Genomic DNA, 24,911 nt, shown 5'->3' with positions numbered 1-24,911 from the left:
GAAATAAAATATTTATTACATCAACTTATATATTAAATTCAATATAAAAATAACAAAGGCACATGCCACAATGAAATATTCACCAAAATTCAAATATCTTTCCAGAAACAAAATATTTTTTACCAATTAGTCTACCTAAAAACCTAATCAGACCAAAGAGACTTAAAATCCTCAATCCATAATTTTCAGAGTATACTAGGTAGAGCTGAGTCGATATGTGTATCAGACACTACTGAAAATTTGCGTAGGATACTTTTCCAAGGAGCTCGTTTCATTTCAAATATTGTCACCGGTTTTGGTGTATTCACTAAAACGTGCTCCTCAGAAAACTCAGTTTATTGAGGTTTAACTTATAAATTTGACGAAAACGAAAAACAGTCGTGTTACTAAGATAGATACCCACGAATATGTTGATGTGAATCAAGAAAATTGAATAAAATTTTAATACTGTGATGTAAGTTCACTTAATCTACTTATGAGGTTCCTAATTGTAACTGCTTCAGTTTAAAAGGTTCTACTTTGTGCGAAATTAATTTACCACTTCATTGCATGTAAAGTTGGAAGCTATAAATTTAAATTAAGTGGAAACAAGGCAATTGAATTGATATGTCATGATTTATTTTTAAAAGAAATGAGATTGATGAATATAAGTAACTTAACATGGAAAGAGACTACAGAAATAGTTAAAAACAGAAGAAAATGGAGAGTCCTCGTCATCAAAAGAAGCTCACATAACTATGTAAGAGGATAGCAATCTCATGGTTTTACTACAACTGCTGAAGCACCAACAGGTGCGCTTTGCTCCACTGGGAGCTATATGACGATGATGATGAAATATACAAGATGACGAGGAAAATTGTACAGATTTAATCAGCAAAAATGTGTGACACAGTTATTGTGAAAATATGATATTTTCATTTCGATTTTGAAGATATTTGTAGTTTGGTATTTACAAAGAACGTTAGTCAATTGAGTAAAACGTAAAAACTTTCTATAAATAAATATATACTTAAACATTATGATTAAATTATTTTTGTTCTGTTTCGTGAAGAAAAAAGCACAGAAATTGGAGTACAACAGGAAAATAGAACATCTTAGCTTCGAAGTTATTTTAACATAAGTTTTATTTAGGATGATAATAGTTTTTGTATCGATTCTGTCGCGGCTGGTTCTAGGGAAGACACGGAATTAGCAAATTCTTGAGGAAAATCGCGGTTGATAGTTTTTATAAATTCCCCCAATACATTTTTGATATCTGGAAATAAAAAAAAACAATTTAAAAATTTTAATGTCTTTTGGATTTCACGGAAATCACATTTTTTGAAATAAGTTTAAATTTATTTGTTTGGGATCTTAAAATATTTGGAGTCATATTACGATAAAGACCTAAGACCTAAAATCAAGACAAATCATCATAAAAAATATATAAAATGGTCTAAAAACTGAAGAGTTGATGAAAATTGAACCAAAATTATGAATATCTTGGAGCAACTTCCTTAGTAGACGCCAAAGCACTTACCATCATTAGGTGTTTGTCCTTTATAATAAATATGAACTAAAACTTTTATAACGTCAACTAAATGTTGTTTCAGCACTGAATTTCCCTGTTGGTACAGGGAGTAAAAACATTTGACGACAGCTTCGTTTTCTTGGAAATCGTCTCTTAACGGAAGTTTTTGTAAAAATGCAGGGAAAACCTGAAACATATATTTGTTAGAATGTTAAATTGAATAAAACTATCTAAAAACTATATTACTTGATTACTTACTTTATTCAATTGTTTTCGAAATATTAAAATTTGGTGTTTTTCAAATATAGAGGGAGTGAAACATTAATTATTGTAACATTAATTCAATTATTGTCAGTATATGACATCCGATGTTTCTAGTATCTCAAATTGACAATAACAAAAGTAGATATCAAAAAATGGAAAAACCAAAACACGAATGGGAGATTTTGTGTTAAAACAAAAATAGGAGATTTGGTGTATTAAAACAAAACAAAAACTGATGTATTTGGTATCAAAAAACAAAACAGAATATTTGATGTTCTATAATCTTGTAAAATATTCAAACAAGAAATTTTGAAATTGATTAACATACACAAAGCAAAAATTTAAAAACATAAATGAGATTTGAAATCAATAAAGACCGAAAAATGAGACATTTAGTATTAGAAAACCTCAAAACAAAAATATTTGGTATCAAATAATATGATAATTATTAAAAAATGTTATGTTAAGAAACAGTACATCAAAAAAATCAGAATCACTGGAGGTATAAATTCAAATTATACAGTATTAGACATAAAAAAGCAAAATAACAACGAATTATTATGATACTCACTTGATCTAATGGTATACCATTAGCATTGACTAATATCATTTTAGCTAGAGCACCGCAAATATTATCTAAGGTTCCTGAATGTGTTTCCTTCGAAACGGCAGTTGAAAGAGCTTGTAAAATATCCGAATATTGACTAAAATGAATATTTATAATATTAAATGATTTGAGAATATACATATACTTTTAATTTACCCAAAAACTTTATCTTTTCCGTGTAAAATCATTTCTCCTAAACCGAATATGGCGTTATTCCTCACTTCACCTGCAGAATCTCTAGCACCAGTAAACCATAAATTTAATAGTGTAGGAACGAATTTTTCTACATAAATATCCAAGTACTTCATACATTCGGCTAAAGTACCGAAGGCAAATGATCTTTGGGCGATACTATGTTGCTTTTTCTAAAATTGAAAAAATTATTATAATAAAGTATGAATTGTATAGAAAATTCAATACCACTCACCGTCCTAGCGGACATTAATTGCAATATATTCGGGAAATACGATGCCAAATCATCGGGGCGTATAGCTGCCGAAAATTTCGGTATAACATCACCAGCAGACTCCAATAATAATTCGTCTTGTTCGGCTTCGACGTCATCTTCGTTATTTTCAGTTTGACCAGCTAGATCGGTATCCTGACACATTGTCTACAATGGAACATTAATATTATAAAATATATAACAAATTTTCAGATAAGAAATAATCACAAACGGAAATTCAATATTTGGAATGAAAGGATTTCTATCTTCATGAAGTTTTCACATAACTATTTTGGTTCACCCTTTATTTAAAATAAAAAGATTTTTTTATTATTCTGCGTAATTTACTATTAAAACAAAAGAATCGAACCCACCCTTTTATCTTAAATTCATTTTTTGGAGGGCGAGAAAGAAGTAAGTGAATATTTTTTTTGGAAACAACACTTTATCCCCTTGGGTCATCATATTCCAGCATAACCTTTGTTTAAACTCTTGGTAATAACTCTTCTAATGATATGGCTTACAACTAATCAATAAATCTTTTGAACATTTTCCAAAGTTTCAAAATGATGTCCTTTTAAATCATTTTTCAATATCGGGAAAGAAAAAAGTTACTAGAAATCAAATCAGAATTTTTATGTATTGGCAATGTTCTTTTAAATTGTCCTTCAGTCCAGTTGTGGAACTAGTTTGGCCAAATCAACTGTCAAAATTTGATGTACTTAAAGGAACTTTTTGATTATTGACCCAATTCTTCCTAATCAACTTTGGAATTTTAAATGGAACACCCTACAGTTTATTGATTTATTGGTAAAAACAAAGTTAAATTTTATTAGACCGATCTATTTGATGTCCTATTTCTAAAAAAAATTATATTTTTTATTGCATTTTTCCAAAATTTTTGTTTAAGGGTACGATATTTTTATAGATTTTTTTTTGATAAATATTTTATATTTATTTATTTTTTTAATGCAATACTTAGTGTGTTACATTATTTTCAATTTAGAATGGGCACAAAAATGAGAAAAAGTCAAATAATTCCACAACCATTGTATATAAGTATAGAGCATGTATGTATAAAACGATTCTTCATTTTATGCGCGTTCTATTAAAGTTATAATACACATAGTGTATCATTTAATAAAAATGATAATTTGTTATTTAGAAAACTCGAAACTTACACAGTAAAAAAAGACAACCAGTATGATTCTAGTATCGAAAATCACGAAAATTCAATAAACCTAAGTTGATGCCAGTTAGCCACATTTTTATTTTGCGGAATTTTCCAACCTTTGTTTTTACCACTAAATCAAAAACCAATAAACCATTTAAAATTGTCGTTGATGTCGACACTAAAAAATTGGGACACCCTGTATAATCCAAAAGTCAATAATCTAAAAATTCCTTTATATACAAAGAACTTTTTTAAATAAATTTTTTTCATAACTCTTACAGGTTTTGAGAAAAGTATATGGGTCACCTTATGTTTGACAAGTACAATAAAAATGTTTTAACGCTCGTTATCATCCGTAAAGTTAATTGATGGTTCTGATTTGGATATTCACAAAAACAAAAATTGATTCTGCAATGTTGCTATAAATTCCAATGTTCCATTTTTGTAACACACAACAAAATATAACTTCACTGACGGCATTACTCAGGATTTGGTCCTGTCTGGACATAAAATCACCCTAAGTTCGCTTGTTGGGTGTTGAGGTTATGAGCTATATATCCTAGCCGAAGTAGCTAAGTAAACTTAACAAGCAAAAAGCTTGGAGCTTTCTTTAAAACCAAGCATACCCTGAGGAAGCTCGACTCAATGGACCCCTTATAGCATAAATGGACTCTGCTTTATCGATACTACCACAGTAGACCTACTTCCGAGCTGTTAAACATAATCCCACCTAGAGTAGTAGTTACAAGACCTACTCGACTGGCTCATAAACACCGAGTTTGCCTGCAAACGCTCAGAAGTTAATTTATCGGGAACCCATCCTTTGGAGAAGTACAAGCTTGTGGGAACAGCTACCAAGGTTCGTGTTTCCCAATTACTACAACATACAAAAGTCCAAGATCAATATATGGTGTTAAAACTCAGACAGAGTCATAAACAAACCAATCTAGCACAGACTTTGCCAGATCGCTCAAAATGTTTCCACTCTAATTTCTTTTCTCAGACCCCTCGTATATGTAAGATAAATTCAATATACAATTTGATGATTAAACTTGTATTGTTCACTTTCTTTACTAATTATTCTTGTTATAATACCAGTTTTTAGTATGATGAGTCAATTTCACATTAGACATGACACAATTTAACTAAAAAAGTCACGAGTATTTGGTATAAATTAAATAATCCTCAGTATATTTCTAAAACAAGAGTTATTTTTCATGATATATGTCGATATGTAATTCAATTTCTGAAGAATTAATTTTTAAATGAACACAAAGTTACAAGGCAGAAAAATTGTAAACTGAACTTACTTTTAAATTCAAAACATCGACAACACAGTTCATGATAGCCTCTCTATGACCGTCAATAACGAAAACTTCTCCTTTAATTTCATCTAAAAGTGTAGTGTAAGAATCCAAACATACCATAACTACACTTCTTTCTTCATCTGCTCTTATTAATTCAGCGCACTTTGGTACAAACATTTGTAACGCTCTGTACAAAGATTGTTTGTTATCAGGAGTACTGTATTTGTATAATGTTATGCAAAATTGGAGGAGTGCCTCCACTGAAGCTTTCCGAATATCATCTTGCGGGTAGTTGATTAATTTGAAAATCTCTTCAAAACATTTTTCGATATATGGAAGAAAAGCAGCTCTGAAATATGAAATATAAAAAAATTGCGTTTCAAATTAATTCTTATAATTGTTACCCTGTATTTAAACATATATCCTTTAAGGATAGACACGCTTGTTCTTTTTCTTCATTATAAGAATTTTCTACGGAATATCGACATTGAGTAGAATCTCCGCTTCCTGACGAAGAACCGTCTATGTCTTCTTCTATATCCTCGTCATCTTCTGACAACTCACCATAGACATCTATTTCATCCTTGTCTTCATCTTCGTAATGAGTCTAAACAGTTAAAAAGTTAACCAGAAGATATTTGTAAGTTAGATGAACTTACCACAATTCCTTCACTACTTTGAATACTTCCAATCATTTCATTCACTATTTTCGGCAAAGCCGGACTTAATTCTTCCTTCATATTTATTGCTAGAGCTGCGAAAAGGGCATAAACACTTTTATTTATATCAGGATCAGATGTACCCTCTAATATTTTTAATCCCAGTTGTAAACAATCACCAGTTAAAGGTCGGAAGTTTTCAGGACCAATAAACTGTGCTACAACTGCCAAAGATTCTAAAAATAAAACTCCTTTAAAATTATCAAAATCATAGAGGAAACATATAATTACCAATTGCATAGCACTGAATTTGGTGAATTTCAGAATTCGGATCTGAATTAATGTATACCTTCAAAATATCGATGACTTTAGAAAAATATGGTAATAAACCTTCTTTTACTGCACTAGCTACTGATCCTAATGTACTCAGTGCTACTCTTTTTAATTGAAGAGAAAAACCGTTTGGATCCAATGCGGCGAATATTCTTTCCATTAATGTAGGCAAATAAGGCAATAATCTTGAAAAATATAACAAAAATTTTACTAAAAGAAATTTTTAATCCTAGATATAGGGACACTACACACAACAGCTTTATTACATGATCTTAGTATTTTCCTGTACTAACTGCTCGAATAAATTATTATTCTATTAATGATATTTATTTGACTCGAATCATTTTATCAATTATCTTATTTTTAAAGCAATAAAAATATGCTCAATCAATAAAGTAAATCTGCGCTGTTATATTCTAATGGTACGTGTTTTTTAATTGAGTTGAAATGCTCGTTTATCAATTTACTACAGGTAACCTTACTATTTTTAACGACCTTCTCGTTTATTAACTATTGTTTTTTTGAGGAATAAAAATTTCGTAACTAAGGTTTCATATACAGAACCACTTACCCTTCATCCAAATTTTCACAGAACGTTTCCAAAGCATAAAACAACCTGTCTAAACTCGGAGGATCTTTTTTCTCGGCTTCCATTTGTATAAAAGTTTGTCCCAAACATTCAAACAACACCGGTAATAATTCTGAGGCGTATTGACTTATCTCTGGTTGTAAATGTTCAGCGAACTGCCCCAAAGCGAAGAACGCCGCATTTCTAACAACTGCATTAGGATTGTGTATAGCTGAACAAACGCATTTGAGGAAAGCTTCCAGGTATTTGTTTCTAATGCATTCTGAACAACCTTCGGCTAATACAGCCAACGATAAATACGCAGCTTTCTGAGAATAAATTTCCCCACCTTAAAAATTACAATAATCAATGTAATCAACTATACTATAATTATATTACCTTGTATTGCTGGCTCTACTTTAGTCAAAACGTAAGGTATTACTTTCTCAGCTGGGATATTAAGAGCGATGAGGTCTAGAGTTTGAGTTGCAGCTGTAATGGATGTAAATTGATCTGGATCACCCATGAAATATTCTTCGTTGCCCTCATCTTCCGGTTTTTGGGCCATTAAAAGTATCAAAACGTCGATAATAGGTTCAACAAGTTTATTTTTCTGAACTACCTATAAGAATAACATCAATTTATTATATAATTTCCATTGGCTAGCGATGAAAAAGTTTACAAACCTTTCCTTTCGACCTTATTAACCATCCCACAACACTGATAGCTTTGATTTGAACAGATTTCGGTGTACCACTGTTACTAGCTAACTGAAGGCACATTTCAATTATTGATTTCAAATGTGGCGCCACCACACTAACAGCAAATTCAATAAGTTCTTCTAGAAGTTCAAACATATCTACTGCTTTTTTTTCATCTTCGATTGCCATCGTGTTTATTATTTGAAGTATTTTTGGTAATAGAGAATGATATACGTTGATCATCTAAAAATAAATACAGTAAGAGTGTTTAATCTCAAATTGTGGTCAGACAACTAAAACGTAAGGATATAAGTATCGAGTACCGAATTTAATGCGTTTTTCGAAATTTATATTTGATGATAGACACTGTAAACAAAAACACACAAAAACATTTATAGTAGCATCGGTAGATAGCATACAAATCTATATACATATACCTGTACTACACTATGAAATTAAAAAAAGACCATCGATGGCTAAATTAGGTTACTTTTGAAAACTGGGGAATTATATTAGTGTGTAAAGGTGGGCTGATGATACAACGAGAATCCCTTAGAAGTGCATATGCACTACCTGTCCTCAAAAACTTCAAAGCAGACAGTCAGGGTAATTCCTTGAGAAGGCCTATTAAGATCTGTTAACCATATATTAAGTTACACAATCTCGTTTTTTATACACTATTAAAGTAACGAATTACATAATTTCTGTCTTATTTTAATGTGAATGTGATTTATTGTACACTGACCCCTCCTAATGGGAACCAACGTCATAGTTAAGCGATTCTAAATGTCCTTTAGACACTTCAAGTCCCAAGAAATTACTTACTTTTATTTTATATTGATGTGACTCTAATGACCATAAATATAATTATTCATAAATTTTGTATACAATAGGATTAATATTTAAGAGAGCATAGCGTGTTTTAATAATCTTGACATCCAACGAGAACAGTAATCAGATTATTGAAAACCACTTTATTTGTTTATATTTTATGTTAATAAATAGTATTTACAAAGTCGTGTTTTAAGAGCTAGTGGCTATTATGACCGATTATAACCTCCACAATATTCTAATGTTAAATAATTAATTTCAAAAATCAATGATTCTACAGAAACTGTTGACTACTACTTCTCTTTTTTTTCAATCAAAAAGAGTTCAAACTGCTTTTATCACAACATGAGGATATCAAAGATACTAGTTGAAATAGATTGAGAGAAAATAATAACTGCTACCAAAATTAATTCACTGTATTTGCTGATTACACCTCTCATAAAATCTTCAATTCATAGAGATGCCATATGAAAAAAAATCTGAAATTAAATTCGACAATTTGTCATTAGACCATTGACATTGAATGAAGGGAAAGTTTCAATTATAATATCGGATTTATTTGATTTGGGGGCCATTAGGCGCCCCTTTGTTAGTAGCGCCCAAAGCACCACCTCCTCGCTACGCCACTGATTTAATTAATGATTAAACTAAAACGACACTTACCTGCTGATGTCCACCAATAACAGACACAAGATTTTTCATTGTGATTACTGTATAATATGCTAAATTTGATTTTAAGTCTGTAACGTTATTGATTATATTTGTGAACAGAATAGCAAAAGATTCTGCGTGAACTATATATGAGCTTTGAGCAATTTCAGTCATTATTGAAAGAGTATACATTCCAAGCTAAAAGAAAAACTATTTTCAATACATCGTCAGGAGAAGGAATTTGTTTAATAAAAATAATATTGTATACAAACAAAAATACACCTTGTATACTTTTGTTTTAATGAAATAAAATTATATAAACTATAATACGGCAGCTAGCGGGGGTCCCGTAGCCGTTCTTACTCCCCTCAGTTTTAAAGCTTTTACTACCTGGTCGAGTAATTTGTAATAACTCTTGAACAAAGAAGTATATAAAAAAAGTTTCAAATAAAAAAGATTTGTTTTAAAAAGGTCTTCAAAAAATGTATCTACAGTTTTTTGCATAAATCAATATTTGAAAAGTTATCATCAATATAATGCGAAATTGACATTATTTGACACTTTATCAGTCATTCCTTGGTTCCTACATGACGTAAAAAGATTTTAAAAAACTCATTTTAAACGTTAAAGTTTAAGCTTCAAAATGAGATGTGGTATAACTACTAAATTTTATCTGTTACAAATATACAGAAGTTTGAATGTTCAAATTTTAATGAAGAAAAAGCACCGTAATTTGTGTTTTAAGGTTATATAAATGTAAAAAAAACGAGATGCACCCTATAGTAGCTCAAAGTGTTAATCAATAAGAACAACTTTACCACTTCCAATTATGTTTTCGATCCTTAGTTGTAAAGTTATACAGGTTTTAAACTGTGTGATCAGAGGCTAAAGTGCGTGCCCTGGATTACTCCTTTACAGTAACTTAATTGAAGTTAATTTTTGATGGGCTCAAAATATTTTCCATTATTTGTCTTGTGTAAAATAAAACTTACGTTAAAAACTTTTAATTATATAAATGCTACCAACAGGCCTATAACTCAGAAATGATTCCTGAATTAATTCCTCTCTCTCTCTCTCTCTCTTAGGTTTTCCATCACTTCTACACACCATCTTTTCTTGTTCCTCGTCGGTCTATATCCATCATTTTTTTGTTGCTCCAGAATATGGCATTTTCTGTATGTGATGCAGTCACTCTATCCATTCTTTTCACCCTTATAGATAATTATAACCTTTCATACAATAGAATTTTTCAGTATTTGAAAGCAGTCTATAAACAGATAGAGGTCTTAATATTCTGGCGTTCTTAGTATGGTCGTCAGATGTTCAACTACTTATTTTATTATTTAATGAATAGTTTATTTTGAAGTGGTTTTGATGCTTTAATACAATGAATATGGTCAATCATCATGGGCTAGCCCTAAGGTGCAGTACACTATTTTTCTTTTTGCATTTTTCCTTTGTGATTTTATCATATTTATAATCATTTTAAGTACACAGTGCACACTACCAATTTCAGCCTGCCTTGCAGCATCTTTTACTCTATTCAATTTCTAAGGACTAATTAAGAAATAGTCAATTATTGACTTTTCAATTGGGCTCCTCTTTGTTAAATTTATGAATATATCTTACAATGGCATTACTATTATTAGTATCAAATTTTATAAATGAAAAATACATGGTTGATTTCAATATAAATTATATACTAAAAACAGCTTTACCTCTTTATCAAAATTATTTTCACTGCTAGTCAAAGTATGGATGAATTGCAAAACTTCAGGCCAAGTATTATCAGGAAACTCATGTTTTCCTATAATACCAATAAATTGAGCAATCGAATTTTTAACCAATTTTTCCTGTTCATTTACCAAAGCTTGAAGCATACCTTCTTTAATTCTAAAAATTTATTTATACCTTCATATTTGAAATTATATCATATTAAATTTTTTATTGAAAGGAAATGATGTGTTAATAGACATATTAATAAAAACCTGTTTCTTATGTCAACATTGATTCTGCTCCAATATCTCTTTTTACCGAATTTTCTCCTTAGAAGAACAGCAGCCGATTGTCTTATTTGCGGGTGAGAAGATGTTACTAGTACATCGCATAACGCCGGTACTGCTTCGGGTTTTTTAAAGGCTTCTCGAAGTTCTTTGGTACCCTAAAACATACATATATTTTTACAATTCTTTATATTAAAATTTAAAATATATGCACGTGTAATGTGAGGTTAGAAATATTAATTTTTTTTGAGCTTACCTCTTGAATAGTTTTACTGTTAGACACTAATAATTTTGATAATATTTCTTCCATATTGTTAAATAACTCTAAGTATATTACAATTTTATCGAATTGAACGTATTTAATAATTAAGATGAAGTCGGTTGTAGGTTGTAATTTTTTTCTAATTATGAATATTGTAAATGCATACACAGTTCATATTCCCTCAATTTACAACCAATTAAAATCATTATCCGTGCGTAATATAAGAGACTAAATTTAATCATTAACGAAGAAGCATATACCTTTTTGAAGAACGTTTATGTGATATGAGTGAGATAGAAAGTTTTTAATATTTATGTAAGTGATCAACTGTACGCTATTTAAATACACGTTAGAAAATGACAATTCATAAGCGTTTTGCTGAGCAGTTTATTTATGTCATAACGCGTACATAACACACCTTTGTTTATATCAAGGATCCACTCCTATAGGGTATAATATATAGCAAGTAGTAAAGAAAATTCATATATGATGTAATAATTGAATAGTTTTTTGGAATTTTTACCTCGAGTAAACCCTATCAGAAATGAACTACAAAATTTATATAAAAATTTGTAGTGTATCTTCATTTTCAAATAATTACAATTTTTTTTCTTCTTCCAATCCTTAAATATAATTATAAGTTTACAAGTTCCCTTTTAAGAAATGTGATTCTGTCAGCCTAAGTATCTGAGAGTTTTTTCACTTTGTAAATTATCTATTTTATAGACGGCTCACGCAAATATGCAAAGCGCTTATTTTGCAAATCTTTGTATATATCATTCATGAATAGACAATTGTATTTATTTTGAGCTTTTAGAGTGATAACATCAAGTTTTGATTTGTAGTATTGAAATATTTTATCAATTTTTATTAGTAAAATGGCTAAAGTGAGTTCTGTGTTAGTAGGCATTAAGAAATACAAAGAACTACGTATGGATATGGGAAAAGGGTACTGTTCGGTGTGAATTACAATTGCAAACATAATGTTACTTCTACTGATGAGTTTATTAATAATCAGGTAATAAAAATTTTTTCTACAGTTTTTCTGTAATCTCGTGAACTGGTTCACAAGCCAAATGGCCGACGATAGGGAATAATACAGTTATACCCGCATTCTATGAAGAAATGTTTGTTTCCGGAATTTCTTTTTCACTTCAATCAAAGCTTTAGGATGTAGAAAGTGGAAATAAATAAGTAAATATGCTAAGCAGATATTTAAAAATTTTTATTGTTCATTCTTGACATGAGAAACATGTATCACCAGTAATAAATGAATATTCTAAGCAAACAAATGATTTTTGCTTGCTTTTATCCAGGTCTGTCCTTGGTTTATTCATACCCAGAATTGGGCATTCCAGTTAATTCAGAGATTTTTCGGCACAAGTATGATAAGCCACCCCACAACGATTATCAAGAAACTAGACTATTGATAAACGAGAAATCGATTTATCACATTTATTTAATGCGGAAACATTTACTACCGGAGATACCGGAAGTGGCCATTATCTCAGGAAGGCTGACCGATATCGCGCCATGGATAAGTTTGTTCGATAGATCTCATCAAGATCTATCTGTGTGTGTGTGTGTGTGAATAGTCAAACTTTTCACACACTTTTCTCTTCTTATTCACAATTTAAGACAGGCTAAGAATTTTTTGACTTTTTGGACTTTATCAAAATATTTTGATCAGAAGAGATCTATAATCAAAACCATTTATGAATAAAATATATGAAAAGGTCTAAGAAATAAACAAAAAATTAAAATAAATTAATAATAATTCATTTATATATATTAACACCCATGAAATTTTTACAATTTTGATTCAGTAAGCCAATGAAATGCTTGGGGTCTTCTATCAGCTGTTGTATCGATAATAACATTTATTATTGTAGGTCCATCAACGATTTTAAAAGCTTCTTTGACAGCAGCATGGAGTTCTGGTACTGTATTGACAAAAAATCCGGTTCTTCCAAATAAGTTCATCATGTTATCATATCGAGTCACACTTGTAAGACAACCAGGTGGTGAACTAACAAAAAAAATACAAAATTACAACACATATTTGAAAAACAGACTGTTAGTTAAAACTACTTACACTTTGGCAATATCTTCGATGCCTACACTACTTCTAATTTCATTCAATACACTAGATTCCATTCCGGAATAGATACCGGAATTGTTGACAATAACGATTATTATTGGTAGTTTATATCTAACCATGGTTTCAATTTCCATACCCGAAAAACCAAAAGCTGAGTCTCCTTCTACGCATACAACTCTCTTATTCGGATGGTTGTGTCTACAATAAAATGCTGCAGCTATAGCAAACCCAGGACCTACCTAATGAACATATATAACAAACATATCAACATGAATATATATTTTTGATGCTAAATCGCCTTGGTTTTAGGTCCTTTATGATTGAAAATTCAAAATTAAAACAGTTAAAAAAAATTGATGACCAAAAAAGGTGGAAACGTTAATTTTTTACCTGTTTTAAAAACTGATTAAAAAAATATTAGCAATTCAAAAAACGTTTGTCTGTGCCATCTATTTAGGTAAAAAAAAATTATTTTCAATCAGAGATCTAAAATCAAGAAAGTTGAGCAACTAAAACATCTAACAAATAAATTAAATATCTTCATAAATAAATATTTTCTTGTGAATTGAAGATTTATGTATAAAAAAAATAATTATCAATTTAAATTATTTATGGTTGCATTGCAATTTATTGAATATAAATATTTTTCTCAAATCGTTTAGATCTTTTTTATCTTCTTATAGATTTCTGATTTTTATATATAGACATTTCCAAAAATTTTGTTTTTTTAAATTTTTTATACTTTTATGCTTTGATGTAATTTATTTTGTTTCAAAATAAATAACTGCCATAAACCAAAATTAGAAAAATATTTATTGGAACTATTTGGAAACACCCGCATTTGACTCAATTTTAACGAGAATCATTTAAATTTAACTAGAATGAACTAAAACTGTTTAGTTATTAGGTAAAAAAAAAGTAATTCAAACAAAAAAATGAATTCAAACTCCCCAAAAGTGGAAAAAATCATTAAAACTGATTGAAATAAATCCAAACTAACTTAATTTTAACTGAAACTAGCTAAAATAAATAACTAAAGCCAAAAAACGAGGGAATGTTCTTTGGAACCGATTGGAATCGACCAACTTCAACTTAGTTTTATAATATATATAATACACCTACTCCCATTGTGCCAAACGTTCCTGCATCTAAACGGTGTCTAGGTTTGTTATTTAATAACATAGTCCTTCCTATATCCATCGTGTTGGCTCCTTCACTTACAATAATGCAGTCATCTGGTAAATTGATGAATAAATTGTGAAATACTGTATAATAATTCAACGGTACGGATTCATCTGCACACATAGCCTGAATAAAAAAAAACAATTACCTCAATAGACAATAAAATTTTTGACTATAATTCTTACCTTTACGGATCTTTGATTGTCTTGGCACTTTTTTCTCAGTAAATTCCACCAATCACTGTTATTGTTATATTTGAATCCCCTTCTTTTTAATTCTTCGTTTAAGGTAGTTAACGCATTTTTTATATCACTCTGTATGGCTACTTCAGCTTGTACACTGTTGTGCAATTCTTCAGCATTTAAGTCTATCTGAATTATTTTGACTTTAGGTGAAAACCTTGGGGGTCTGCCGAAATGTAAAATCCAATTTAATCTAGCTCCTAGTAAAAGTATAACATCAGCTTGTTGTAAAGCAGTTGATCTAGAACGAAAAATGTTTTTCAACAAATGTTATATATTAAAAAAAATTGCGTCAAACCTGGCTGATCCTACAAATTTTGGTGATGTATCAGGTACGACACCTTTTCCCATCGGAGTTGCTAAAAATGGAACATTTGCTAATTCGACTAAATCTCTCACTTCTTTTTCGGCTCTAGAATAAGCGGCACCTTTCCCAACGATTACCAAGGGATTCTTTGCTTGAGTTAGAACAGATATCGCTTTTTCAATTTGTGCCGGATCAGGGAATATCTGAGGGATTTCCATAGGTCCATATTGATCTGGTACTTGTGTTTCAGATACTTTACCTAAAATTTGATTCAAATAATTTTTTATTTCATTTATTTTCTCAAATATTATACACATACTATAATATAGATTCACACCTGATGTAAATCCAGGTAGACTAATTTCATTAACTACATTTAAATATTCTTATTATAAACATAATATATATATATATATATATATATATATATATATATATATATATATATATATATATATATATATATATATATATATATATATAATATAAAAGCTCAACAGCTCATAAATCAACTCATTACCTTATGAGAACTATGATAAAGCTTGGATTGAAAATAAAATATCTGATTCTAAAGCACTAGTTAAAAATTAATCATTTTCAATTACCTGATAAGATGTTAGCTGGAAAATCAAGGTAAGCTGCACCGGGTCGTCCTGTTTTACATAATCTGACAGCTTTTTCTACATGGAGAGGTATTAAAGGTATACTTGGTGGACGCGCTGAATATTTGCAATATGGTCTTGCTAATTCTACCTAGAGATCATAAATATTATAAAAACTACTTTGGTTTTCTATCCAATATTTTTTTTGTATGTATACTCAAGCATAATATAATATTTATTCTCCAAATATTGAAAAAAAATGTGTAATACTGAGAAGAAAGACATTGATAGCTCTTTCAGAAACCAATGTGATATTTTACTATAACTTACTCTATATATCATCAATTTCATTATTAATTATTCCTGATTGTGTGTATTACCTCGTAAAAGGCACGGTTTCAATGAGAAAAAAGTAACAACCCCCCTAACTGTCTTACTTTTATGGTGTATAGGAATACAGGGTGGAAAATGAACATCTTCCATATCACCGAGTTCATAATTACACGAAATACAATTTCTATGTACAATTCCAAACACAGTCACAGTTTTTCTTTCTTTTTTTTAATTCATGAACCTCCCCCCCCCAAATTGAGAAGCTGAAACTACGCCGCCTCTTGGGTAAAATATTCAATTGATTATTCTTAATATAATTAAAAAAAAATTATAGTCCCCAAAATTAAAATATAATAAATATTTTTCAGTAAAGAGAAAATCAAATTAATCTTAAGGTTATCTCTTGTTACCTTAATCACTTACTAATATTTCAAATCAAATTAAAAACTGAGTTCCAATATAATATACCTAATCTCATCAATAGATTAGATACCTCAAGTACACTTTTTATGAAAATTTAAAATTGTTTTAAGACTTTTTTTAAGCTATCCCAATTCTAATGAAAGCAAACTCAAGTAATTAATAAAATATAGTCTCCTTGCCTGATTACATTCCTGGAAACCACCGATTCCTTCATGATCCTGAGGTGCAGATCCACCTAGTACCAGAACCGGCCAGCAATTTATTTGAGCATTTGCCAATCCTCCAAAAGTATGCAGCAATCCCGGTCCTGAAACTACTAAAACTGCTCCTGGGTTCCCAGTTAAGTAACCTATAGCTTGGGCAGCATAACAAGCTGCTTGTTCATTTCTCATACCCACATAATGAATTTCTGCCATTTGTAGTGCCATACTTAGTTCAATAACTGGATATCCGATGATTCCAAAAACATAATTAATTCCCTGAAAGGCAATTAATTTTTATCCCTTGCTTTGTAATTGGATTATTTCAAAATTGGGATATATAAATTGTAAATAAAAAACAATTCAATATTAAATAAATGATTTTATTAAAAATGCGATTTTCAAGAAGTTTCTTATATATCAAAATATGGTACAATTTTAAAATTGTGCAAGAATGAACTTTACTAATATTTTTATCAATTCAAAAAATAATCAATATGGAAATGGCAATTCACTTACTTGTTTTTTAAGTGATTGTGCTAAAACAGTATTTCCATCGACGTCTCCCATTTCGGCGATTTAATAATTGTGCAAAAATAAATGTACAACACGTTGGTCAGATGTAGTCTTATCTAATCACCTAGGTGCTTAAATGAAATGGTACTTTAATTTTTAAAGTCTATAAAACTCTTAAATATAATATGTACTATTTACTACATACATTTAAAATGCTAGAATAGTTTTCTAATATTATCAAAAACTTGGAAGATTAGTAGTTCAATGTTAATGAGATAATTAATTACGTCTTACACACTTGCAAAATTTACTATGGATGATTTGTTTTCTTAATAAAACATGATTAACTCTGCGTTTTTGTACTCATAGTCCATAGTCTATTAATATAAATATATTAATTATGCAACCAATTATACTTTTACCTTTCCATTGTTAACTGAAACCATAGAACTTGAGCAGTTTATTCCAAATTAATGAAAGTGTACAGGTGTTGGTTTTTGATAACGGTTTTAAAATTTTTGATTATAACAATAGATTATCGAAGACTATATTTTGATCCTACCAAAAAAAATATTTTTGTTTTCATTCAACAACGTCTATCATGTTATCGTAAATTGAAACTTCGAAAGAAAATTATTCTAATTAACTGATTTCAGGATTGATTAGAGTTGACAAATTCTTCAGATAACCAGATTATCATATATTTTTGAAAATTTTGATCATTAATTATCTATGATGTTTTATTGACAACTATCAGGTGTTCCGTACAAAGAGGTTATCTGTGCTCTGTAGTCAAATGATATTTGTGTTGGGATCATGTTTATTATTTTTATAACAAGTTTCGTCTTTCTGGAAGCACGCAAGACAATAATTTGAAAAAGTAAAAGTAAGTTCCTTATGTTTTAATATATATATATATATATATATATATATTTTTCTATTCTGTATAATTTTGTCGCGTTGTTTATTGTATTTGGTTTAAATTGCATATACGTACTTTACAAAAATATAATTCTAATATTATCTATTATGAGTCACTTAATAATTCCAACAATATTGATAATGAGTAACTGCGTATATTAAATTACAAGAACATTCTATAAAGAAGAGTTACCGACAATAAAAATATTAGTACACCTTTTTATAGTTATCAGCTGTTATTCATTTTTTGCTTATTTGGCAGCTATTAATCCATTTTGCTTTGTTGAGGTTCGGGTAATCCCCGCAAGAACTAACAGTACCATTGCAAGTGTGGTAAAAAATAGTTTCGGGTCAGTCTTTCACTAACAACTATCTAATAAGTGAACAAATAACAAATTTTATTGACAAAATAATACTCTGTATGTATAAATCATTTCAGTTTTCATACTTATTTGAGTTTCATAAGTAGTGATAGTTTGGTTTAATTATTTAGCAGTATTTATTCCATTTTGCTTTGTCGAGATTCAGGTAATGTAATTCCTGCAAGAAACAACAGTATCATTGCAATTCTTGAAAAAAAAATAATATCAGCTCAGTCTTTCATTAACAAGTATCTATCTAATATGTGAACAAATAACAAATTTTGTTGAACATAATGACGACTTGTGTGAATTTTTCATCAATTATTATACTTATTTGCATTTTATAGGTAGCAATAGTTTAGTAAACTTTTTTAGAAACTCAATAATTTTACAAATGTATTTTTTTTTGTGATTATGTAAATTGATAATTTGGCTATTATCTATAAAACGATCATATTTTTTGTTTCATTTGGTGATAAGATAAAATTTTGATGAGTTGCATTAGCTATAACAGTTAGGGCCTCACAAAACTTTTGAATAGATTTACACCATTTACAAATTTAGCATATTTTCACTTTCTCTAGAATTGGGATTGGTATTACAGTTGCTGTAAGATGTATTAAACAATTTTTGTAGATAAAATATTATCATTATGGCTGCAGCGTTTAAAATGCCTCAAGAACCTTGCCCATTTCCTTCTTTGGAATCTGATGAAGAATCATTTGTTGTGTTGGGACAATCAATTCCTGATGCTAGTACAGAAATATATAGTGAGCCAATTGGGGCATCAGTAATAGCTGAAGCTAAAAGACTTTTAAACAGCGAGATTGAAGGTATAGAACAAACAATCAGTAAATCAGAAGAGAAAACGTCTTCAGGTAATTTGGGCTTGTTTATGATATAAATTGCATAGATTAATTTATTCGTTTGGATATTTGTAGATGTAAACAAAGATGATACAGATAAAACCTTAACAAAAATTTCTAATTTACCAAACTTACCTTCATTAAATAAGGGTTTTGAATCCGCAAATGCTATCAGCATAGTGTCTTTTACTCCTGATATGACATCTGAAGAGATTCAAAACAAAGTTAGTCAAATTATTGAAGAAAATATTCGTCTGAAAGTAAGTTGATTGAATGAAACTTTGGTGGTTTCTTAAGCAATACTTACAATCAATTTTCAGGATACCATTTTGCAAAATAACATGAGTTTAAAGTCTCAATATGAGAGAATTATGGCGTGGCAAGAGGATGTCAAAAAAGTCCACGAAATCCACAAAGGAAAACTTCTTGAAGCTAAAAATTTTATTGACGCTTTGAAAAGAGAAAAGGAAAATTTGCAAAGTCAATTGGAAAAATCCAAGCAAGTAGCATATGAATTTAATAAAAAAAATCAAAAGATGGAAAAGTTGTTAGAAGACAAAAGCAGCCTTGCCAAAGAAGTTTTGTTACAAATGTGAGTATAATTTAAAAAATTTTCAATAAGGATCCTGATTTTCAATTGAAATCTAAGTATAAGCAGCAGATTCCAGCAATAATTTAATTAATCTTCATTTTTTTACTTCTTAGATTTTTTTAAATAAATATAGTTTGTAATGATCAAGACAAATCATCACGAAATACATTTCATTTTGTCTTAATTTACATATAAGTATACTTTCTAGTTAGTTTTTTTTGGGAAACACATTCTTATCTCAAGTAAAAGTGGTCGTAATTTGGTTCTTTCCTTTTGTGGTTGAAACCTTCCTGAATTGACTGTAGATTTTTTGGGAAGGAACTCTTTTTCAGATGGCAGTTCTTTTGTTTTGGAATGTCTCCACTTATAATCTTTGAAATTATTCTATCATTCACTACCATCATAGTTGCACACTATGAGTGGAAGCTAACTCTAAGGCAGTTAGGGTTACTAAAGGTAGGACAAGGAGATCAAATGCCGAAGAAACAGCACTACTACCAATGGAATTGTTAAAAGATGCACACAGGGGTTTGAATTAAACATCAGAGATTGAATGATATCCAGAGCGAGCAATTTGGCCAAGGATCAATGAATATATTTAGATTCATAAAACACTCAATCCAGAAGACCATAGAAGTGATCACTGGACATTTCACTGTTGGCACAAGACTTCAGAAATGGAGAGTGATAACAGACTATTATTGCAAAGAGTGGAGAAGAGATGATCGAGCATATGATGCTTTATCCTGATGGACAAACCATAACAAATGTTGGTGGATGACACAATAATGGTCTCTAAAATTGCAGAATTAAACATTCTGGGATTGGAAATGCTTGAAAATAACCTAAAAAAGAGAAAAAGTGTGACATAATGGGCTTCACGCCTCTGAGTGAACCACGAGGATTAATCTATATAGAGATTGCTTTCGCTGTGAAATGATTGGAGGTGATAAATTGAAGCATAAAAATAAAATAACAAAAAATCCGCACCTAATATCACGTAATCTGGGTTCAATCGGTCTAAAAAACCTTGGAAGTAATAAATGGCTTTTTGAAGTGTAGGCTGAAATGCAAGGTGGTGTTTGTTAGGGGATGAATTTGACATCAAATTCGTAATTAGTGATCCCTAAAACCCCTGAATCAGAAATGTCAGATCCATAACTTGAATTGTTTAGTTTTGGTCAGCTCTTTGAGATTTGGCCCATTGAGCTCTATAGTTTTCTTTCATATGGAATATGGTACAAATATTTTTATTCTAACTGGTATACAGATTATAAATGTGAAGAGTATTTATAAAGTCTAATTAACCAATCTCAGAAATAATTTATTTAACAGCTTTCAATGCCAAGTACTTATCCTATCATGGGGCATATATAACCATTATTCTCACAGTAAGAAAACTTTAATTATGGCATATCAATTAAGAATCCCCAAGAATTATGATTGAATTTCTCTATGAATATTTTATTTACAGCTGACTATATTTATTGTGCTCAAATATTTACCTCAATTCTTTCATAATTAGAAGCAGAAGAAGTCTTTAATAATATTAGTTAGCGAGTTGAGTAAATTGATATTTGTAATATGTATAATTGAATCTTGCTACCATTGATAAGTGAATGAATAAATTACAGGTCTACTGATAACATTGAAGCATTCAAACTAGACGTGGCCAATAAAAAAATTAAAGATTTGGAGAAAATAGTAGAAACTTTATCTGATGAAAACAAAAGAATACTTAACGAATCCAAACAAGAAGAAAATAATGCAATAATTAACAATCTTCAAGAACTATTGACAAATTTAACATTAGAAAATGAACGTTTGAATCAAGAAGACACAAAACTTAAAGCCGAACTAAATGATAAAGGACAAAAGGTTAAACAAATGGAACCTGAATGTGAAAAAATTATAGATGAACGTGATAATGCATTGAAACAAGTACAGGAATTAAAAGATGCAGTAAGTATTTTTATTTAGTGCAGTGATTAGACAATCCTAATCATATGTTTTAGTTATATATTAAAAAGCAACGTGAAGAAGCTTTGATAATGACAGTGAATAGCATGAAAGATGAAATGAATAAATTATCAACTCAATTGGAAGATGCTCAAACTTTACGTTCTCAATTAAATGATACTCAAATCGCTCTTACTCAAATGGAGTATACTAGAACCCAAGCATATGCACAAATAAGTCATTTGACTAACGAATTATCAGTCATTAAAAGTCAATTGGAAATACTGCAAACGCAACAACAAACAAACAGTCATAACAATCAGGATGAAGTTTTTGTTTTACAGACTCAATTGGACGTGTATAGAGCGGATTTTGAAGAAGAGAGACGCGCTAGGGAAATTATTAAAAGTAAAAAAGTAGTGAAACCTCGAATTTTGTAACTATTTTTATATTTTTCAGGTGAAAATGATCGTCTTCATGAAGACCTACAGAATGTCCAAAGGCGCAATGAACAACTACAATCTGAAATTGAAATGCTTCGTAACGGAGATTTCGTAGTTTATCCTAGTGCTCCACAGAGGTCTGGAGAAGAATCTTCGCCGCCTAAACCTATACTGAAATGTCCCAAATGCAATTTCGGTTTCTCTAATGTTAGAGAACTCGAAGAACATGTTAATAGATGTTTGGATTTGGATGATAACTTACCTTAAGATAACCTCCATTTATTTCTAGAGTTGGTATTTTTTTATAGTGTAAAATCAACAATTACAGTTATCTCCTTTATAACCTATTTTCGATCCAAATTCACTGAGGGAAATGTGTATAGAAAATTTAATTTTTTCGTAGTATAGTATATACCAAAAAAGTATCACATCATAATGTTTTTAACACGTTGACTGATAAGGCAAATTTTCACAATTTTATTTAATAGCGTTGCATCATTAAAAAACTAATTTGAATACAAAGTTATCACTGGAAGGTATACAAAATGTAGATTTGGAAAAAATTATTTCTTGGTTGAATTATGTAAAAAATATTATCTCGGGGGATTAGATCATGAGTTATTTCATAGTTGACAGTCATGTAAATTAACAATAGACACAAAGTGATACAAGAATATTGTAAAGTAAGATATTTTAGCGATTATTATTATAATTTTTTTAACTTTCTAGAAATCCTTTTCTACTTGGAGATCCAGGTAATGGTACCCCTGCTAATCCTCTTGCATATACCCATCCATATACAACCTGAATGATATTTCTTATTTGCTTACATACATGTTGGTTAAAGGAACTCAAAATAGGAAAATATATTTTTTTGAAAATAAATTAATTTGAGTTTACAATACTTTTTTGGTAGAGTGTATTTCATAGTATCAGAATTATAAAAATTAGTGATTAAACTATATTATCGTATCAAAAGAAATTGCATTTCATTTCTTCTTCGACTCATGTGAAGTAAATGATGAAAAAGACCCCATAAAATGATAACCCATTATCACGCAGCAGTACAGCCCTGAATAAACACTGTTCCTTGACTCGAAGCACCATTTTGTAATTTCCATAGTTCGATGATCATCCGTGACATTGTTCAACCATCTCATTTTTGGTCTTTCTCCTTTTAACATTTAGGAGTTCCGCATGTTAATTATTTCCGAATAATTTGATTCTTCTAGCTTTGATAAAACGAACAATGTCTTGGTGTTTTAGATTATCGCCTATCTCAGAGTTATGAGGGTTCTGGTGTATGTAATGGTACTCCCTTTAAAAATTGTTTTCTATCGTAAGGTCTACTATATTCGGAAGTTTTTACGTTTTGTTTTCATTATGAGTCCGACCTCTCTAGCTTTCTCTATGTCTTCGAACAACTCCACCAGTCTAGTTTCGCTGTTTGCTACAGGTGCAATGTCATCACCATGGTTACATATCTCAAATAGTAAACGTGAAATATTAATTCTTAAAAAAACTAAGAAATAACAAAACACTCGAACTGTGAAGTATTTTATAACCAAAAGAAAAGTTTAGTGACTAGACGCTGGTCTAGCAGATCGTAAACAAAAAACCCTAAAACTGAGTGGGAATTGAGGTTATGTTATTTCAGAAGATAACTGAGCAGTGAGCCTATAGAAGGTATTAGGGATGTCGGAAATGTTAGCATCGATATTCCGGTTAAATAAATATACTGTTGGTCAAAGTACTTAACGACAGAGTGAAAAGTAATTATAAAGGTGTTGCTGATCAATATCACTCGTCCTGACTTAGTAAAAACTGTCAGGTCTTCAAAAACTTCTGTCACTTTGGATCAGAAGCGAATAGTGGACCCCAGATGCTGGTACAAATAATGCATTGAAAATACCAGTGATTACTGTCGCCCAAAATGTAACTTTAGCTCGACCTAAACACTCTGATCTAGCTCCAACTGATAATTAAAATATAGTATAACCTCAAAAATCGCTATCCAATATAACACCTTGAATAATTGTAGAGTAATTGTGAACACTGTTGCCGATAGCTTATCATCTTGTTTAACCCTTTTATTGATCTTGAATAGGTCACTTTGTTGGTTATGTATTTTAACTGGAGCTTTTAAATCTTCCACAGACATCAATATCACTTATCTTGGTTTACTAGGAACCTTCAGGTCTTCAACAACTGTTGTTAATTTGAATCATGAGTGAATAATGACCCCATTGCAAATACCAGTGACTAATGTGGCCCAAAATATAATTTTAAGTGAACCAAATCATTCTGACATAGCTCCAGCTGGTAATAATAGGATAGTATGAAGTGTTTTAGTTGTCTAGGCATTTCCAAGTCTTCAAGTGCCGTTGAATCTGTTGATGTTTTGAAAGGCTTGTTTAAAGTGAATGAACATTATGTGGAGATCGATGTCAGATGTACTTCCGTCTTGTCTGATTTCCTCCCTTAATATTTCTATATGAAAACATCAAAATTGTAATTGGAAAATGGGTAGTGGGATGAAAAAAGAAA

At 30.1% G+C, this 24,911-nt stretch overlaps 3 protein-coding genes and 1 long non-coding RNA gene across 9 annotated transcripts; 2 read left to right on the top strand and 2 right to left on the bottom strand.

Moving 5' to 3' along the window:
- Positions 1 to 11: 11 nt before the first annotated feature.
- On the bottom strand, positions 12 to 11,661 carry LOC130899582 (importin-4-like). The gene is made up of 16 exons (XM_057809621.1): positions 11,310 to 11,661; positions 11,039 to 11,211; positions 10,769 to 10,943; positions 9,063 to 9,248; positions 7,554 to 7,811; positions 7,267 to 7,489; positions 6,871 to 7,216; positions 6,258 to 6,484; positions 5,967 to 6,202; positions 5,712 to 5,914; positions 5,311 to 5,656; positions 2,809 to 2,994; positions 2,538 to 2,746; positions 2,346 to 2,478; positions 1,520 to 1,697; positions 12 to 1,255 (listed from the first exon to the last, which is right to left on the bottom strand). Exons 1-16 carry the CDS (start codon positions 11,361 to 11,363, stop codon positions 1,128 to 1,130), a joined length of 3,261 nt encoding a protein of 1,086 aa, XP_057665604.1. The 5' UTR covers positions 11,364 to 11,661; the 3' UTR covers positions 12 to 1,127.
- Positions 11,662 to 11,968: 307 nt separating this feature from the next.
- On the top strand, positions 11,969 to 14,216 carry LOC130899595 (uncharacterized). Its single transcript, XR_009060046.1, has 2 exons — positions 11,969 to 12,333; positions 13,208 to 14,216. It is a non-coding gene; the product is annotated as an uncharacterized LOC130899595 (long non-coding RNA).
- On the bottom strand, positions 13,087 to 17,742 carry LOC130899592 (2-hydroxyacyl-CoA lyase 1). Of its 4 annotated transcripts, none has more exons than XM_057809645.1 (9): positions 17,644 to 17,742; positions 17,225 to 17,352; positions 16,685 to 16,984; positions 15,753 to 15,900; positions 15,139 to 15,406; positions 14,784 to 15,081; positions 14,539 to 14,724; positions 13,411 to 13,655; positions 13,087 to 13,344 (listed from the first exon to the last, which is right to left on the bottom strand). In XM_057809645.1, the coding sequence occupies exons 2-9, from the start codon at positions 17,273 to 17,275 to the stop codon at positions 13,125 to 13,127; spliced, it is 1,716 nt and encodes a 571-aa protein (XP_057665628.1). In that variant the 5' UTR covers positions 17,276 to 17,352; positions 17,644 to 17,742; the 3' UTR covers positions 13,087 to 13,124. The 4 variants fall into 4 exon arrangements, with proteins under 4 accessions (XP_057665628.1, XP_057665629.1, XP_057665630.1 ...); XM_057809646.1 differs by lacking the exon at positions 17,644 to 17,742 and adding an exon at positions 17,427 to 17,621; XM_057809647.1 differs by lacking the exon at positions 17,644 to 17,742 and adding an exon at positions 17,520 to 17,608.
- Positions 17,743 to 17,815: 73 nt separating this feature from the next.
- On the top strand, positions 17,816 to 23,346 carry LOC130899593 (NF-kappa-B essential modulator-like). 3 transcript variants are annotated; one of them, XM_057809651.1, is made up of 7 exons: positions 17,816 to 18,107; positions 19,141 to 19,382; positions 19,446 to 19,630; positions 19,691 to 19,962; positions 21,597 to 21,924; positions 21,978 to 22,329; positions 22,381 to 23,346. In XM_057809651.1, the coding sequence occupies exons 2-7, from the start codon at positions 19,157 to 19,159 to the stop codon at positions 22,629 to 22,631; spliced, it is 1,614 nt and encodes a 537-aa protein (XP_057665634.1). In that variant the 5' UTR covers positions 17,816 to 18,107; positions 19,141 to 19,156; the 3' UTR covers positions 22,632 to 23,346. The 3 variants fall into 3 exon arrangements, with proteins under 3 accessions (XP_057665634.1, XP_057665633.1, XP_057665632.1); XM_057809650.1 differs by lacking the exon at positions 17,816 to 18,107 and adding an exon at positions 18,419 to 18,561; XM_057809649.1 differs by lacking the exon at positions 17,816 to 18,107 and adding an exon at positions 18,472 to 18,670.
- Positions 23,347 to 24,911: the final 1,565 nt, after the last annotated feature.

The sequence above is a fragment of the Diorhabda carinulata genome, chromosome 11, assembly GCF_026250575.1.
Source record: "Diorhabda carinulata isolate Delta chromosome 11, icDioCari1.1, whole genome shotgun sequence".
NCBI classification, from domain to species: domain Eukaryota; kingdom Metazoa; phylum Arthropoda; class Insecta; order Coleoptera; family Chrysomelidae; genus Diorhabda; species Diorhabda carinulata.
This window is presented reverse-complemented; position numbering and strand designations above follow the sequence as displayed.

What these genes read in the sequence shown, in the direction of transcription:
- LOC130899593 (XM_057809651.1), top strand. Translation starts at nt 19,157, where the DNA reads ATGGCTGCAGCGTTTAAAATGCCTCAAGAACCTTGCCCATTTCCTTCT. An exon ending in AAGAAAATATTCGTCTGAAA is followed by an intron (nt 19,631 to 19,690) that starts GTAAGTTGATTG and finishes ATCAATTTTCAG; the next exon opens with GATACCATTTTGCAAAATAA. An exon ending in AAAGAAGTTTTGTTACAAAT is followed by an intron (nt 19,963 to 21,596) that starts GTGAGTATAATT and finishes AATAAATTACAG; the next exon opens with GTCTACTGATAACATTGAAG.
- LOC130899592 (XM_057809645.1), bottom strand. Translation starts at nt 17,275, where the DNA reads ATGGGAGACGTCGATGGAAATACTGTTTTAGCACAATCACTTAAAAAA. An exon ending in GTTTCCAGGAATGTAATCAG is followed by an intron (nt 15,901 to 16,684) that starts GCAAGGAGACTA and finishes TATGATCTCTAG; the next exon opens with GTAGAATTAGCAAGACCATA. An exon ending in GAACGTTTGGCACAATGGGA is followed by an intron (nt 13,656 to 14,538) that starts GTAGGTGTATTA and finishes TATGTTCATTAG; the next exon opens with GTAGGTCCTGGGTTTGCTAT.
- LOC130899582 (XM_057809621.1), bottom strand. Translation starts at nt 11,363, where the DNA reads ATGGAAGAAATATTATCAAAATTATTAGTGTCTAACAGTAAAACTATT. An exon ending in AATGTTGACATAAGAAACAG is followed by an intron (nt 10,944 to 11,038) that starts GTTTTTATTAAT and finishes ATAAATTTTTAG; the next exon opens with AATTAAAGAAGGTATGCTTC. An exon ending in AGTAGAGCCAGCAATACAAG is followed by an intron (nt 7,217 to 7,266) that starts GTAATATAATTA and finishes GTAATTTTTAAG; the next exon opens with GTGGGGAAATTTATTCTCAG.